Source organism: Trachymyrmex septentrionalis, unplaced genomic scaffold (assembly GCF_001594115.1).
Source record: "Trachymyrmex septentrionalis isolate Tsep2-gDNA-1 unplaced genomic scaffold, Tsep1.0 scaffold202, whole genome shotgun sequence".
NCBI lineage: Eukaryota > Metazoa > Arthropoda > Insecta > Hymenoptera > Formicidae > Trachymyrmex > Trachymyrmex septentrionalis.
In genome coordinates, this window is record NW_017305203.1 from 139,301 (window position 1) to 153,609 (window position 14,309).

At 26.7% G+C, this 14,309-nt stretch overlaps 3 protein-coding genes across 3 annotated transcripts in view; all 3 read right to left on the bottom strand.

The window, feature by feature from the left end:
• LOC108747920 overlaps positions 1-4,880 on the bottom strand; it is a 6,809-nt gene extending 1,929 nt beyond the window's left edge. Inside the window, exon 1 of the mRNA XM_018485827.1 lies at positions 4,717-4,880. Coding sequence (XP_018341329.1) covers positions 4,717-4,774 — 58 coding nt within the window. The 5' untranslated portion in view covers positions 4,775-4,880. The remainder of the gene's footprint in view (positions 1-4,716) is intronic.
• A 4,975-nt stretch (positions 4,881-9,855) lies between these two features.
• Positions 9,856-11,089, bottom strand: LOC108747918 (histone-lysine N-methyltransferase SETMAR-like). The gene has a single exon (XM_018485824.1). It carries the CDS (start codon positions 10,908-10,910, stop codon positions 9,882-9,884), a length of 1,029 nt encoding a protein of 342 aa, XP_018341326.1. The 5' UTR covers positions 10,911-11,089; the 3' UTR covers positions 9,856-9,881.
• A 61-nt stretch (positions 11,090-11,150) lies between these two features.
• On the bottom strand, positions 11,151-13,832 carry LOC108747919. Its single transcript, XM_018485826.1, has 3 exons — positions 13,746-13,832; positions 11,760-12,122; positions 11,151-11,632 (listed from the first exon to the last, which is right to left on the bottom strand). The coding sequence occupies exons 1-3, from the start codon at positions 13,810-13,812 to the stop codon at positions 11,325-11,327; spliced, it is 738 nt and encodes a 245-aa protein (XP_018341328.1). The 5' UTR covers positions 13,813-13,832; the 3' UTR covers positions 11,151-11,324.
• Positions 13,833-14,309: the final 477 nt, after the last annotated feature.

Genomic DNA, 14,309 nt, shown 5'->3' on the forward strand with positions numbered 1-14,309 from the left:
GTGTGTGTGTGTGTGTGTGTGTGACAATTATAAAAATCATAGCAATTTTAGCTATAAACAACTAGATTTAATATTAACAAAACAAGTTTGCACATTCAAGGCTGTAATTATGCCTTGACATACATGCATACAGATTTAATTTCCATAATTCATTTGAAATTGATTTTAATCATTCAATTAGTTTCTTTTACGTCTCTGAATATAGATATGAATATAGATCACATAAATTATCATCATAAAGAATCATTTCTAGAGAGCATATTAAAGAAGTTTCTTAAAGAAGTTAAAAAATATTAAAATGCTTCTGCTACATTTTAAAAGCTTTAAAAGCTCTTGAAATTATCAAAAAACATTAGATATTATCAAAACTTCTTATAAAACATCTTTTATATATCTTTTTTATATCCTATAGGATCCTATTAGATCCTATTTTTTAGACATTTTTATATATCTTTTAGACGTCTATTAGATGCCTTAATTTTTATACAAAATTAAACGAATTTGTACTCCAAATACACTTTATTTACTTATTTGAAACTCAATTTTGAAGATTTATCTTCAAGTAAAGGTGTGCGAATCAGTTCAAATAAAATCAAATCTATTCAATTCGTTTTCGAATCTGAGTGATTTGAAACCAAATAAGTTCGGAATTTCGAATATCATTAATGGCTCGATTTCAAATCACTTACCTATTTTATTTATTTCATTTAAGCACGACTTTTTTCTATATTTTCTGTCACAAATCTTGTATCAGCGCGTATCAATTCTTGATACGCGCATGTGCTTATTCAACGACAAAACCGGTCGGTTATACTTTATTACGATTAATTCATAAAAAAAGTAATGCTATATATTTTTTTGAAATGCTATTTATTTATTCTAAATAAACATAACTGAAGTAAAAGAACAAATTTAACGCAGCAATATTAGTTTTAAATTAAATTTAACTAATAGAATAAATAATCCGTAGTTCTCCTTTAAAATAAAATACATTATAATCGCGATTATTATTTGTTTGTTTATACGCACTTTAGATATTATTTTATGTAATAATTAGAACATATTAATAAAAGCTAATTTAAAAATAATGAAGTATTTTCAATAACTTTCTAGATTTTTTTAACAAATAAAAAATGAGTTATTTTTAATTTATAAGTATTATTAAAAAATATACAAAGATATAGACTAAGAAGCCTGCTAATAAAAAATAAAATTTTTTTTAATACACTTTCATTATATTGTTTATTTTGTTGATATGTATCTGTAAATTTAAAATGACTTATTCTTTTTAACATAATTTTTTTCGTTTTTTTTTTAGCTTTTAATATAAATCCAGAAAAATTAGAATCGAATTTAATTTGTTCTCGAATAAAAGAGATTCGATTCTATTCGAAATGATGCATAGTGGTCTAAATCAGTTGCGTAGCGAGAAAAAAATTCAAAAAAAAAAGAATTTAATTTAAGTATTTTAAGCGCTTTATATTAATGTAAACATTCTAAAATATTAAAAACTATAAATTTTTGTCCAATATGTTAATTTACAATGACGTATATAATAAAGTAATTTTGTTTATATTCCCAATTATTAACATACCGTCGCGACAACTTTAATGACATGTTATCGTTGCTATTTATATAAGATGTGTTGGTGTTTATGATTCTATTGAAATGACGGATTCCCAGTCAAATAATGTTTTTAATAGTTTTTTATATTTGGTGCTAAATTTAATATTAATTACTGCAATTATGCATAAATTAATAGTCCAATACTTATAACATTAAACTTTTCAAAATCCCATAAAAAATTGCAGACATTTGCAGATGGTGAACTTTAAATCTCATCATTTTTTTATCGAGAAATTCGTGCTGTAAAAATAAAATGCACATACGACTTATAAAGTTATTATAATTTTTTAGTAGGAGTATTCTAAGTATGAAACATTTGGAATTATCCTTTTAATAATGCAAATAGTTCAACTAAAAGAATTTTGTATTTTAATGTAAAAGAAAATATAAATACAGATTTACTTTAAGATATATTGTTGAAATTTATGAAAAAAAAAGGTTGTTAAAAAATATGTAGCCGCAATGTGAAAACGTTCAAATTTTCAAATAGTAAATAAAATTTAAATTTTGAGATTTTATTTGTAAGTACACTGTAAAAAATTTACCTGTTAAATTATATCATTAAGTCACCATTATTGTTTCTCAAATATGTATATGTGTTATCTGATTATTATATTCTCAGAGAGATGAGATCTAAAATTAATAATAATTATAGTAGCGTTAACACGAAATTTGTAATTTTTTTGTGCAGTGAACTGCGATCAGACCACTGTGCAATGTAAAAATTTCATATTTGATTCGATTTGTTTTTGAATATATTGGTTTGATTTGATTCAATTTGACTTAACAAATGCTTGATTCGCTACCTCTATCTTCAAGCTACATCTTCTCGACTATGTTCAGTGCTAACAAATCTATATGACTTATTACATATATGATAGATCTTCAGCACTGGCAGTAAATATTGGAACACAGCCTTTATAATAATTTTATTAGGACGAATAAAAAAAATCTCATAATGTTGCACTTCTTTTTTATACTGTTGAAGTAAGTATGTATATAACATCCAACATATTATATTATAATAAGATAGCGCCAAGATTTTATGTTAAATATTTTTGAATTTTACATTAAAACTAAAAGGTACACTTGGATTAAAATATTGTAGAATTATTCTTAAGTAAGAATTCGAGAATATATTATTTAAATTGACAAAAAGTTAGATAATATAACATGCATAAATTTTATTTTATTAATTTAATTTTGTATAATATTATTATTTAAAAAGAATTATAACCATTATTACTTGAATTACAATAGAAAAAATGAATGGGAATATAAAAATATATGTACCACACACACTTGTTATTCTATAAAAATAGTTTTACAACAGTCATTTTTCAAAAAGCACATGTACCTAATGTTTTACTTTTTTTTTAAGTTACTAAATTACTTACTTGCTAAAATATCTTGCTTGCGTTAAAATTAAAGATCTAATTTAAAAAGGGAGTATCCCATTTGCTTACAAATAGATTGCCTACAACATCGTTTTGCCGACAGTTCATTTGCGCACAAAAATTATTGCCTACAGCTCAATTGCTTATATGTACTATTCTCTGTTTTAAAAACACGAATTCTCTATTTTGAAATAAATTCTTTGCTTTAAAAATATAAATTATTTTTATACTTAACTTAATCTTACAATTTTAAATTTGTGCGCAAAAGTATTTATAGGCAATCGATCTGTAAGCAATAATACATATAGGCAAATGTAATTTTGTCTTTAAAATTTTTATTTATGCACAAAAATGCTTGTAGACACAATCAAGCTGTAGGCAATAATTCATGTAGACAATCGAGCTGTAAGCAGTAATTTTTATACGCAAACAAAGGGAGGATCCCGTTTGCCTACAAATCAATTGTCTACATTAATTTTACCTCATCTTTGCCAAAAGTTCGTTTGTACACAAAAATTATTGCCTACAGCTCGATTATCTATGCACTTTTGCGAACAAATAGAAATTTCAGAAACAAAGTCACGTTTGCTTACATGTATTATTGCTTATATGAATTATTGTTTATAGCTTGATTATCTACAAGCAATTTTACACATAAATAAAAATTTTAGATACAAAATCACATTTGCCTACATCTATTACTGCCTACAGCTCGATTGCCTGCATTGTATTATTGCAACTCGATTATTATCTATTTTAAAATACAAATTTCATGTTTTAAAAACTATAAATTCTTTGCTTTAAAATACAATATAAATTCTCTGCTTTCAAAATACAAATTGTTTTCTTATTTAATACTAATTTTATATTTGTGCTTGTAGACAATCAATATATAAGCAATAATTCATGTAGGCAATAATACATGTAGCCAAATATGACTTTGTTTCTAAAATTTTTATTTGTGCGCAAAAATGCATGTAGACAATCAAGCTGTAAGCAATAATTCTTCAGTGCGCAAACGAACTGTCGACAAAAGTAATGTAGGCAAACAATGATGTAAGCTATCGATTTGTAGGCAAAAGGAACCATCTCTCTTATTTGAAAAGTATTTCATTAACTTGTTCTTTCCAATTTCTCTATCCAATAATAAACTAAGAACAACGATATATATTATTATTATCGATAATTTTATTAGTTTGTAATTTTTATTTCAAATTTTGTGTTTGAAATAGTGTAAATCTTTTTTTGTAGCATGATGAAAGATATCTATAATACTTCACATAAAAAATTAATAAATAAGGAGCAGACTTTCAAAATGCATTTTGTCCAAAATTTTTTTTTAATTAAAAATAGTATAGTGTTCTGTTGAGAGATACATATTTTAAGCTACTCTTTAGATGTTCTAAAAGCATTTCTACACCACCAATTTATGTGCTGAAAGAAATCTTCACCTTCAAAGTGTATTATGTCCTTTAACTAGAAACAAACAAAATATATTTGTTTAATATTTTTAGCAACTGTTTAGCAATTTTGTTGGATATGTTTTTTCATATCTTGATTGGCAAATTATTATTTTCTGTAAGATATAAAGTTTTTTTGTTGCTTTCTTTCTTATTTCCTAAAAATTATAAATTTTTACAAAACGTATTTTGAAAATCTGCTTCTCAGGTGATAAATACTTTTACAAACTTACGTATTTCTGCAGCAGCATATGCCGTCATAAGTACAAAAGTAAAAATTATAGCAAACATTTTTCAATACGAAATTTTTCTGATCTTTTAAAATAACTCACGAGCAATTGTAATTGATACACGACGGACGTGAATTAAGACTAATTTACACAGGTGCGCACAAGCTCTCTTATATACCTACCACTTTATTTTAAATTGCTTATCAATTCTTGCTCTTTTTTTAATGACACGTGCATCATAATATCATGTACTTTGTCTTTATACGTTTTGTTCTGTACACATGTTTATATAATTATATGGAAATTGTGTAGGAGAATAACTCAAGAAGAAAATTAATTATAATAGAGAATGAGTTGTAAAGAATCCGTTTACGGAAAGGAATAAAAAAAAAACCAGTACACAAAGCAAATAATATTCTTGTTTAGGAGCAATTTAATGTTATAATTAGTCATTTCCTTGCTCTATAGTCATTATTCATTCAAGTTTATGCTAATGCCATAGTCATCTAAATTGTATTTGCATGTTACAAAAAAGAAAATGGTACAAACAATAGATGTTTTCTTTTTATGGAATAAAAAAAAATTTATATTTCAATAAAAAATAATTACAGTACAAATAATTATTTAATTTAAATAAAAATTTATTTTTGAAACATATTAATTAATATTATAAAATAATTTCTAGAATATATTATTCCATAAAACCATTAAAAATGATATACAATGTATTCTAGAATTCAGAATAGAATTTGTTAGTTATAATGTTATAATGTTATATGCTATGTAATAAAAAAAATAATTAAAAAATTATATAATACATATACTTATATTAAAATTTATATGCATTTTGGGAAATAAAATTATAAATAATGCTCTTTTTTTTTTAAATTAGATTATTAATTATTCTGATCAAGGGAGAAGAAATTTTAAAGAAATTAAAGAATATTCTTCTCAAAAATATAGAATTGCAAGAATATAGTTACAAAAGTTGACGTAAGACATAATCATTCTTTTTTTGAACAAGCATAATAATGCTCGCTTAGTCTTTATTGTAAGTTTATATATATGTATGTTTTGATTCTTTTTTTATTAATTTTTTTAAATAATAATAAATTACTACAATAATAATAAGATTATCAAAATAATATTTATTATTCGATCAAAAATTTAACATTTACATTTGTGTAAAATTTATTTTTCCTTTATTCTGATTTTGAGATTATACTGCAACACAGTAGTACTTACGTAACATTTAATTGTAGCATAATTGTGATAAAATTTTATTTTTTTCTGGATTTTCCACTCGTATATATTACGTACATGATGAATATTTATAGTTAATCTTTATGTAGAATGATATTGAAATAAATTAAGTCTGTATTAAAAATATTTTATTTATACATATATTAAAATGTATATTTCTGTTCGGATCAAAATAATTGCAAATAATTTTACAAACTATATAGGATAAATCTTATTAAAAATATATACCCTTAATTTTAGACAAAAAATAAGGTAATGTTTTTTAAATAATCCGAAAAATTAATAAGGACGCTTGCACGGAATACAAAAGATCTAGGTTCTATATCCGACGAGGTAATATTTTTTGCAATAAGATCATTTTAATATATTATTCAATGTTATTAAGAGCTTTCTAATTGTAAGATATCTATATAAACATCAAATTATTAAATTGCTAATCAATTTAATTTATGATTACTAGTAATTTAATAGGATTTGTGTTTCAAACCCAAAAAATTAATTCGGTGCTTAATTTAAATGACTACATTGGTAGTACATACAGTATATATAAATTCACATGGAATATTTAAGCATTTAAGATTTAGCTTTACTGTTAAAAGCATTTATTTCTTATATAGTTGTGTATTCACATGGCCTAAAAACATTCCTTATTCAATACTGTCTAAAAATGTTTCTATTTAAACAAAAATTTATTCGATATACACAAGTAAAAAAATATAAAGAATTTTTCCAATAAAAACTTACTTCAATGTCATAGTTAAACGTTGTATTAACATTTAATCATTTTATAGATATCTAGTTTTGTAAAAAAAATTCTCTTCGAGAAGTATCTCGCAATATCGGGGATAAAATGCAAACACGAAGTTAAGGATGGCAATTAAATTCTTCCTTCTTCTGAAAAAAGTAAATTGTATTTTTTTGTTGCAACTTTATTTCAATTCAAATTTTCCTCTTAATTTTGCATTATTAATTACAGACATACAACAAAAAAATCTTATTACATAAGTGGCTTATTACTACATTTTATTACTCAAGTGACTTATTACTATATAAATTTGCTAAGAGTGTTATTTACACATAACAACAAAAGTATTACTTATTATATAAACATTTAAATATATTTATATAAATAATAAATATTCTCCAGTATAAAAAGAATTATCATTACAGAAAATCGATATTACATACGCAGAATTTAAAAAAAGTTTTATTAGAACGTGACAATTTAAATTATGTACATATCTATATAAAATTAGGAAAGATCGAAACCAATTATCACTGTTTTTGATTATTGATTTTTTTCGAAAAAATGGATACCTAATTTGTATACGTTAAATAATATATATGTTATAATATACCTACATCTTTTAAGTGTTAAAAAAATACTTTTGAAATCATCTACAAATACAAATTAGTTATTCAATTCTAATGGTACTACAAAAATATGAAAATTAGTGTTTTGGATTGATTTTGTCATGGTCTAGGATCGACAGTAAGGTATATTCGTAACATCTTTATTATGATAATAATAATAACATATAAAAAATGCATTTTTTATTTTAACGTCATTTCTATATAGTAATCAGAGAATTAGTACAAGTAAAATAGTTATTTTAATCCTAAAATACGTAATTTATTTTTGTACTTTAATTTCTAAATAAAAAATAAAAAAAAACATATTTTGTATGAAGTATAATATATTTCTAAGTATATTATATTTCGTATTATCTCAGTGGGATATAAGGCCGGTTCTAATTTACTATGTATTAGTGCGTATACGTATATGCGATGTGTATGGTTATGTGAGGGGAACAAGAGAGGAAAGTGCGTCACAGACAGAAGAAACAATTGTAGGGATCAAATAAACGAAATGACATAGAATCATTATCGGATTCGTATCTTATAATTTGTATTTACATTAAAAAAGACTCGATTACGATCAAAATGTTTGTAATAGATTGCATAATTGTTATTAGTATGTTAGTTATTTAATCTTTAAATAGTATTATTAAAAAAATATATCAATGGTAACGTCAGTCGATCTGATAGATCGCTGTCATGTTTCTATTAATTTTATAAGTTCTTTATAATAAAGAATGTTTGCTCAATACGCATAATATGTACATACATTCGTATACACATACGTTCATGCATATGTACATATGTACATATGAACGTGGTGCGTATTTACATATAAATGTATAAATGTACATATGTACATACATTCTTCATTATTAAAGAAATTATAAAAATTAGAAACATGACAGCGGTCTGTCAGATCGACGTTACCATTAGTGTATTTTTTCAATAATATACCGTTCAAAAATTAAATAACTAACATGCTAATAACATACTAATAATCAGAGTGAAAAGTAACTTTTTAAAAGTAACAAGTTACAGTTACTAGTTATCGATTTTTAAAATTAACTTGTTACAGTTACAGTTACTTAGAAACTTTTATTGCTTTTTTAAAACCGACAATTATCAATCACAGTAGACGAGGGACTTTCTAGTCTCGAGCGCTATGAATAGCATGTATCCAATCGAACCATCGTGTCCAAACGTATGCAAAATAACTGTAAAAGAAACGATAAAAGTAACTGTAAAAGAAGTTACTGTTATAAAAAAAATGTAACCGTTATAGTTATAAAAAAAAGAGTAACGCAGTTATCAATAAATTTACCAAAAAAGTAACTTGTAACTGTAATTTCGTTATAAGTAATAAGTTACTTCCATTCTCTCTCTGCTAATAATAATTATGCAATCTATTATAAACATTTTAATCGTAATCGGATTCACTTTCAATGTAAATACAGACAAATTATAAGATACGAATCCGAAAATGATTATGTGTCATTTTGTTTATTTAATCGCTGCAATTGTTTCTTCTGTTGTGACGCGCTTTCCTTCTCTTGTCCCTTTCACACCTATATACGTACACATCGCATATACGCACTAACACATAGTGAATTAGAACCGGCCTATATATCTTACTCATCTCGTTTATCACCTGATTCCCATTAGATGACAGTCAATTTTAATATGTTTAGAGTTTAAATCATACATATTTTAGAAAATATACTTACAGATATATTTATTATATTTCAAATTTCTCATTTTAGTCTATCTACTCCACATAACATTTTTAGTAAAAGATATTACATTCATCTCAGGATAATGATTAATTAATTATAGCAGAAATTGTCTAAGACATGATATTTTTTATGAATACAAAGATATCTCGATTAATAACGCTAATAATGACTTGTTAGACAGTAACATTGATGATAAGAAAAATGTATTCACCAGTTTTAAAAGTCGTTGTAAATAATATACAATGCTTTTGATGTAAACTATTTTACATAACAAATTAATATTGTATCAGCAATTAGTTACAAAAAAAGATTTTTTTGCTATGTGCTAATTGAGTTATAAACATTTTGATAATCAACCCTGTACGACAACAGGCCTTGGTTTCCCCTATATAAAAATTACTTATGTACATATAAAAGTAATATAAATAAATTTTAATCGTTTAGATACCAACAAACGATATTTTCTTCTTTGTCTTTTTTCCAACAAACGTATTTCTTAGTCTATGTGTTTTGAATTTAAAGTTACTACGAGTATATTTAAGTAAAAATTATATTTCAAAATTATCTACAATTTATTAAAGTAATAAAATTGCCACTAAACATATTCTTTCCAACTTCATATTTTTATATAAAATTTAATATTATTTAAATGTCTAAGAACCGATTGTTCCATCTTCGGATAAATTATGTGGTTATTTTTACTTACTGAATAAACAAAAAAATAAAAGAATAATATTGGGTGGATCCATATATTCGTTCGGTTTTTGAAGGCTAAAATTAAACAAGTTTTTTTCATACAAAGGATGAATTTTAATCAATAATATATTCTCCGTTTTTGTTGATGACCTCTTGCCATCTTTCCAACAATTTCATTATTCCGCTCTCATAGAAGGTCTGGGGCTTAGAGGCGAAAAACCGGTCGAGGTACGTTTTCACAGCTGTCTGATCAGCGAACGATTTCCCGTTGAGGGAGTTTTGCAGGGACCGGAACAAGTGATAGTCGGATGGCGCAAGGTCTGGTGAATACGGTGGGTGAGGCAAAACATCCCAGCCAAGTTGCACTAATTTTTGCTGAGTGATTATTGCGGTGTGGGGTCTGGCGTTGTCATGGTGGAATATGACACCTTTGCGATTGATCAGTTCTGGACGTTTCTGTCGCAATGCTTGATTCAATTTCGTTAGCTGCGTGCAGTAGATCTTCGAATCGATCGTTTTTCCCTGAGGAAGCAGCTCGTAAAACAGCACACCACGATGATCCCACCATATGGATAGCAAAATCTTCTTCGGATGCAGGCCGGCCTTCGGGGTGGCATTCGGCGGCTCGCCAGCGGTTCCCCACGATCTCTTGCGCACTATGTTGTCATAGATGACCCACTTTTCGTCGCCAGTCACTATTCGTTTGAGAAACGGGTCGCTTTCGTGCCGCTTCAGAAGTGAATTGCAGATGGATATGCGGTTGGCCAGGTTCTCCTCGGTCAGCTTGTGCGGCACCCAAACATCGAGGCGGGACACGTAGCCAAGCTGTTGCAAATGCCTTTGTACGGTTCCATAACCTATTTTAAGTGTCTCCGCAATCTCTCGCACCTTTAGCGTCCGGTCTTGCTCAACCAGTGCCTTGATATCATTCGAATCAACCTCGGTGGGCCGACCGCTGCGGGGTCCATCTTCAAGACTCGTATCTCCGGAACGAAATTTGGCAAACCATTTCTGAGCGGCACGTTTTGTTAAGGCATCGTCCCCGTATACGCTGCATATCTTTCGGTGGGCCTCCGCAGCTCGCTTGCCTTTCTTGAAGTAATAAAGCAAAATGTGCCGAAAATGCACCTTATTCTCCGACATGTTCACAGGTCTATAGCACAAACAAAACTAATGCCAATGAAACCAAATTTGACAGATGAAAAGAGCGGACTGTCACCTTTCCAAAACATATTTGGATTGCCCGATTAGGCAACCAGAACCGGAGATATTCGGAAAAAATTTGCACTACTAACAAAAACCGAACAAATATGTATATGGATCCACCCAGATGTAGTAAAAGACAATAAAAGAATAAGACAGTAACTTCAAGTTTACCGAAAGCTGGAACAACACTTGATAATATTTATTTTGATTTATTTAAATATTGTAAAAACCATGACTCTGAATAATCTTGAAAGGATTTTAATCGCCAACCATTATTTAATTAAGAATTATTAACAAACAAAGTTAGAGTATACAAACAAGTATAATATGATTCCCAAAATTCCAGACAATTCATGTTTCTTCTGGAAATATTTCCTCGTAATAACTAAAACGGGCTATGTTATTGAAAATTGATATTATTACTCTGGAGGCTCTCTCTTCTATTGCTGATTTAACAGCATAAATAACTTCTTTTTCATTGTTGAGTACAACATCGTTTAAAATTGAGTGCAATTGAGCTAATTCTTTGCTGTCGTCATTGAACTTATGTTTAAATGATTTTATCTCGAGAACGTTGTTTACTTTCGAAGTAAATATATATTTCTTGCCATTTTTGGTAATTGTTTTTAAATCCATGCCTGTCTTCATTCTTACGTTTTCTGCAGAAAAGATTATATTATAATAATTTCATAATGTAAAATAACACTTACTTAGATTTTTGGTCCTAAAAAAATTGCTTTCTCTCCAAATTTTCTTTTTATTCTAAAGTAAGATGGATTATTTTACCTATACGAGCCTCAACCGGTCCCTTATTTGCAACAGGCACTAGCAAACGTATACCAAAATCATACGTAGCGTTCAGGTAAAGCTGCCGAAATAAGACGTCAATATCGAAGTGGAGTCTTTCAGGGTTTGTTTGAACGGAATTTACAACAAGATCACAAAATCCGTATAGATTCATATTTTTAAGATAAAGTTTAACATCATTTGTGTCAAAAATAACTGTTTTATTAACTATCAGTGGCTCATTTGGTGGAATGTTAAATTCTGATAATCCTGTGCATAGCTTATCTTTTATATTTTCTATGTTTTCTGCAACGCATTGATCGTAGTTAGAATCCTTGCGACCACAGGCACGAATGTAGGAAGCTATAAAGTATATAAATCATTTTCTATAACTTGCAATTTAAATTAAACTGCTTATACGAAAGATTTATACGTTGATAATAGATTTAGAATTTTAAACAAAGCGTCGTTTTAAATTTTATAAGTTTTAGCAAGTTATAAATTTAGCAATTCATTTTAACATACTTTCATTTGAGTTTACTTAAAATATATTTAGGATAACTCCGGCAAATACGCCGCGCTGGAATTTACGCCGCAGAAGTCAGAAAAAATAAAAAAAATGAGGATAATTTTCCCGCAACTATTCTGCTGCATGCCTTTATATTATATTAGTATTGTGTTATGATTTCAACTTCTTACTGTTAATATTAATAAAATTATTGTGAGTTGAATCGATTTGTCACTGTAATAAGTAACGCCATCATAAATTATAATCTACATAAAATAATTACTGTAGGCCGTAAAAAAGACTTAGTGATTATTTCATGATGTATAGTAGAATAATAAAGCATGTTGTATAACAAAATATAAGTGCTTTGCTTTCGTATTCTTTGTTTAGTTTGTGGTCTTATATATCCCACCTGGTGGTCTTATGTATATATTTCACCTGGTGGTCTTGTATATTCCACCTGTTTTATATGAAATACCTCTGTCATAACACTTGTAATATATGCAGGAAGATTGTAATTATTATATGTATATTATTTCATATAAATATTTATTATTTTTTTATTCTTTAATAAAACTTTATAAATACATTTTATAAGATATTGTATTATTTTACGTCTTATTTGTATGCAGTATTTGTAAATTTTTTTTTATCTGTACATAACTCCCTCCCCCTACCAGTAGCCATATACCCCACTTCTATGGGATATACGGCAAAAATGCAAGGGTTTCAAAAAGTTAATTTTTTTAATATGAAAAATAAATATTTCGGATTTGTAATATTTTTTTCATAGTAATAAGCAGTACAAAGTTTTTACTGATATAGTTCGTTTACTTTAACATACAATAGTAAATATACTTTAAACATAGTAAATAATATTTAATAAATTAAGTTTTTGATAGGTGCGGCGTATATATCGGAGTCAACCTATGGAAAAATTTGACGTTTCCGAAGATTTTAAACTAATTTATACCTATACACTGTTAAAAATATTATGAAATTAAAATCACACTACTACTTTTAAATTACACACATTGACTTTATATAATTCTATAACATTATGTTAAATTTAACGTATCTTTAATTAAAAATATATGTTGTATGAAATGTACACGAAATTTAATGCATTTTTCATAAAATTTTACGAAATTTAATGTACTTCTAAAAATTTATATAAAATTACATGTAATTTAATGCACACGTCTATTAAATTTAAGATTAATGTAATTTAATTTTCAGTTAAACAGTTAAATCATTCATAATTTTTCAGCTACTTCATGATCACAAACTTCCATTACGTGTTATTTATTCATTACGACATTTCTAACAGTATACATAAGTAGCAAAAATAAATGTAAATATAAAAAGCATTCATAATATAATAAGCTTCATTTAATGTATAACGTAGAAGAGATCGTAAATTTATAAAATTTATAATGTTGAAAACTAGAAAGAGAATGTATTTCTTATTTACTTACGTATTTCCGCTATAACATATGTTGTTGAAACTACAAAAACAAAGACTTTCCAAATATCGAAAAACATTTTCCAAATATCAAAACAAATTAAGAAATGACAATTTTTAAAGATTTATGTATTAAAGAATAACTTTATGGTAAATACACATCAAGATTGATGATCACTGATTTACACTAATCCATGTGAGCTGACGAAGCTTATCTGGAAACATGAGTGTCTCGGCGCTATATATATGCCATAGATGAAGGTTATTCAGGATAGTTAGGTGACTTGAGGTATAATGCATTTTTTGTTAAATTCGGCCGCGCGAGACAGCCATCAAAAATCACTAAAATGTTAAAAAAATTACTTTACATATTTAGAATTAATTATTAATCAATGAGAGAGAGAGAGAGAGAAAATTTCTTTATTGATATATTGATGAATTGCTATGACGTGGTCATAATCATAATAGCGATAAAAAATTCAGAAAAACAAGACAAATTGAGTTTTTTTTAAATAAAGAGACTTTAATTTAACTCGGTTGTCATGTATGAATATATATAAATATATATATATATATA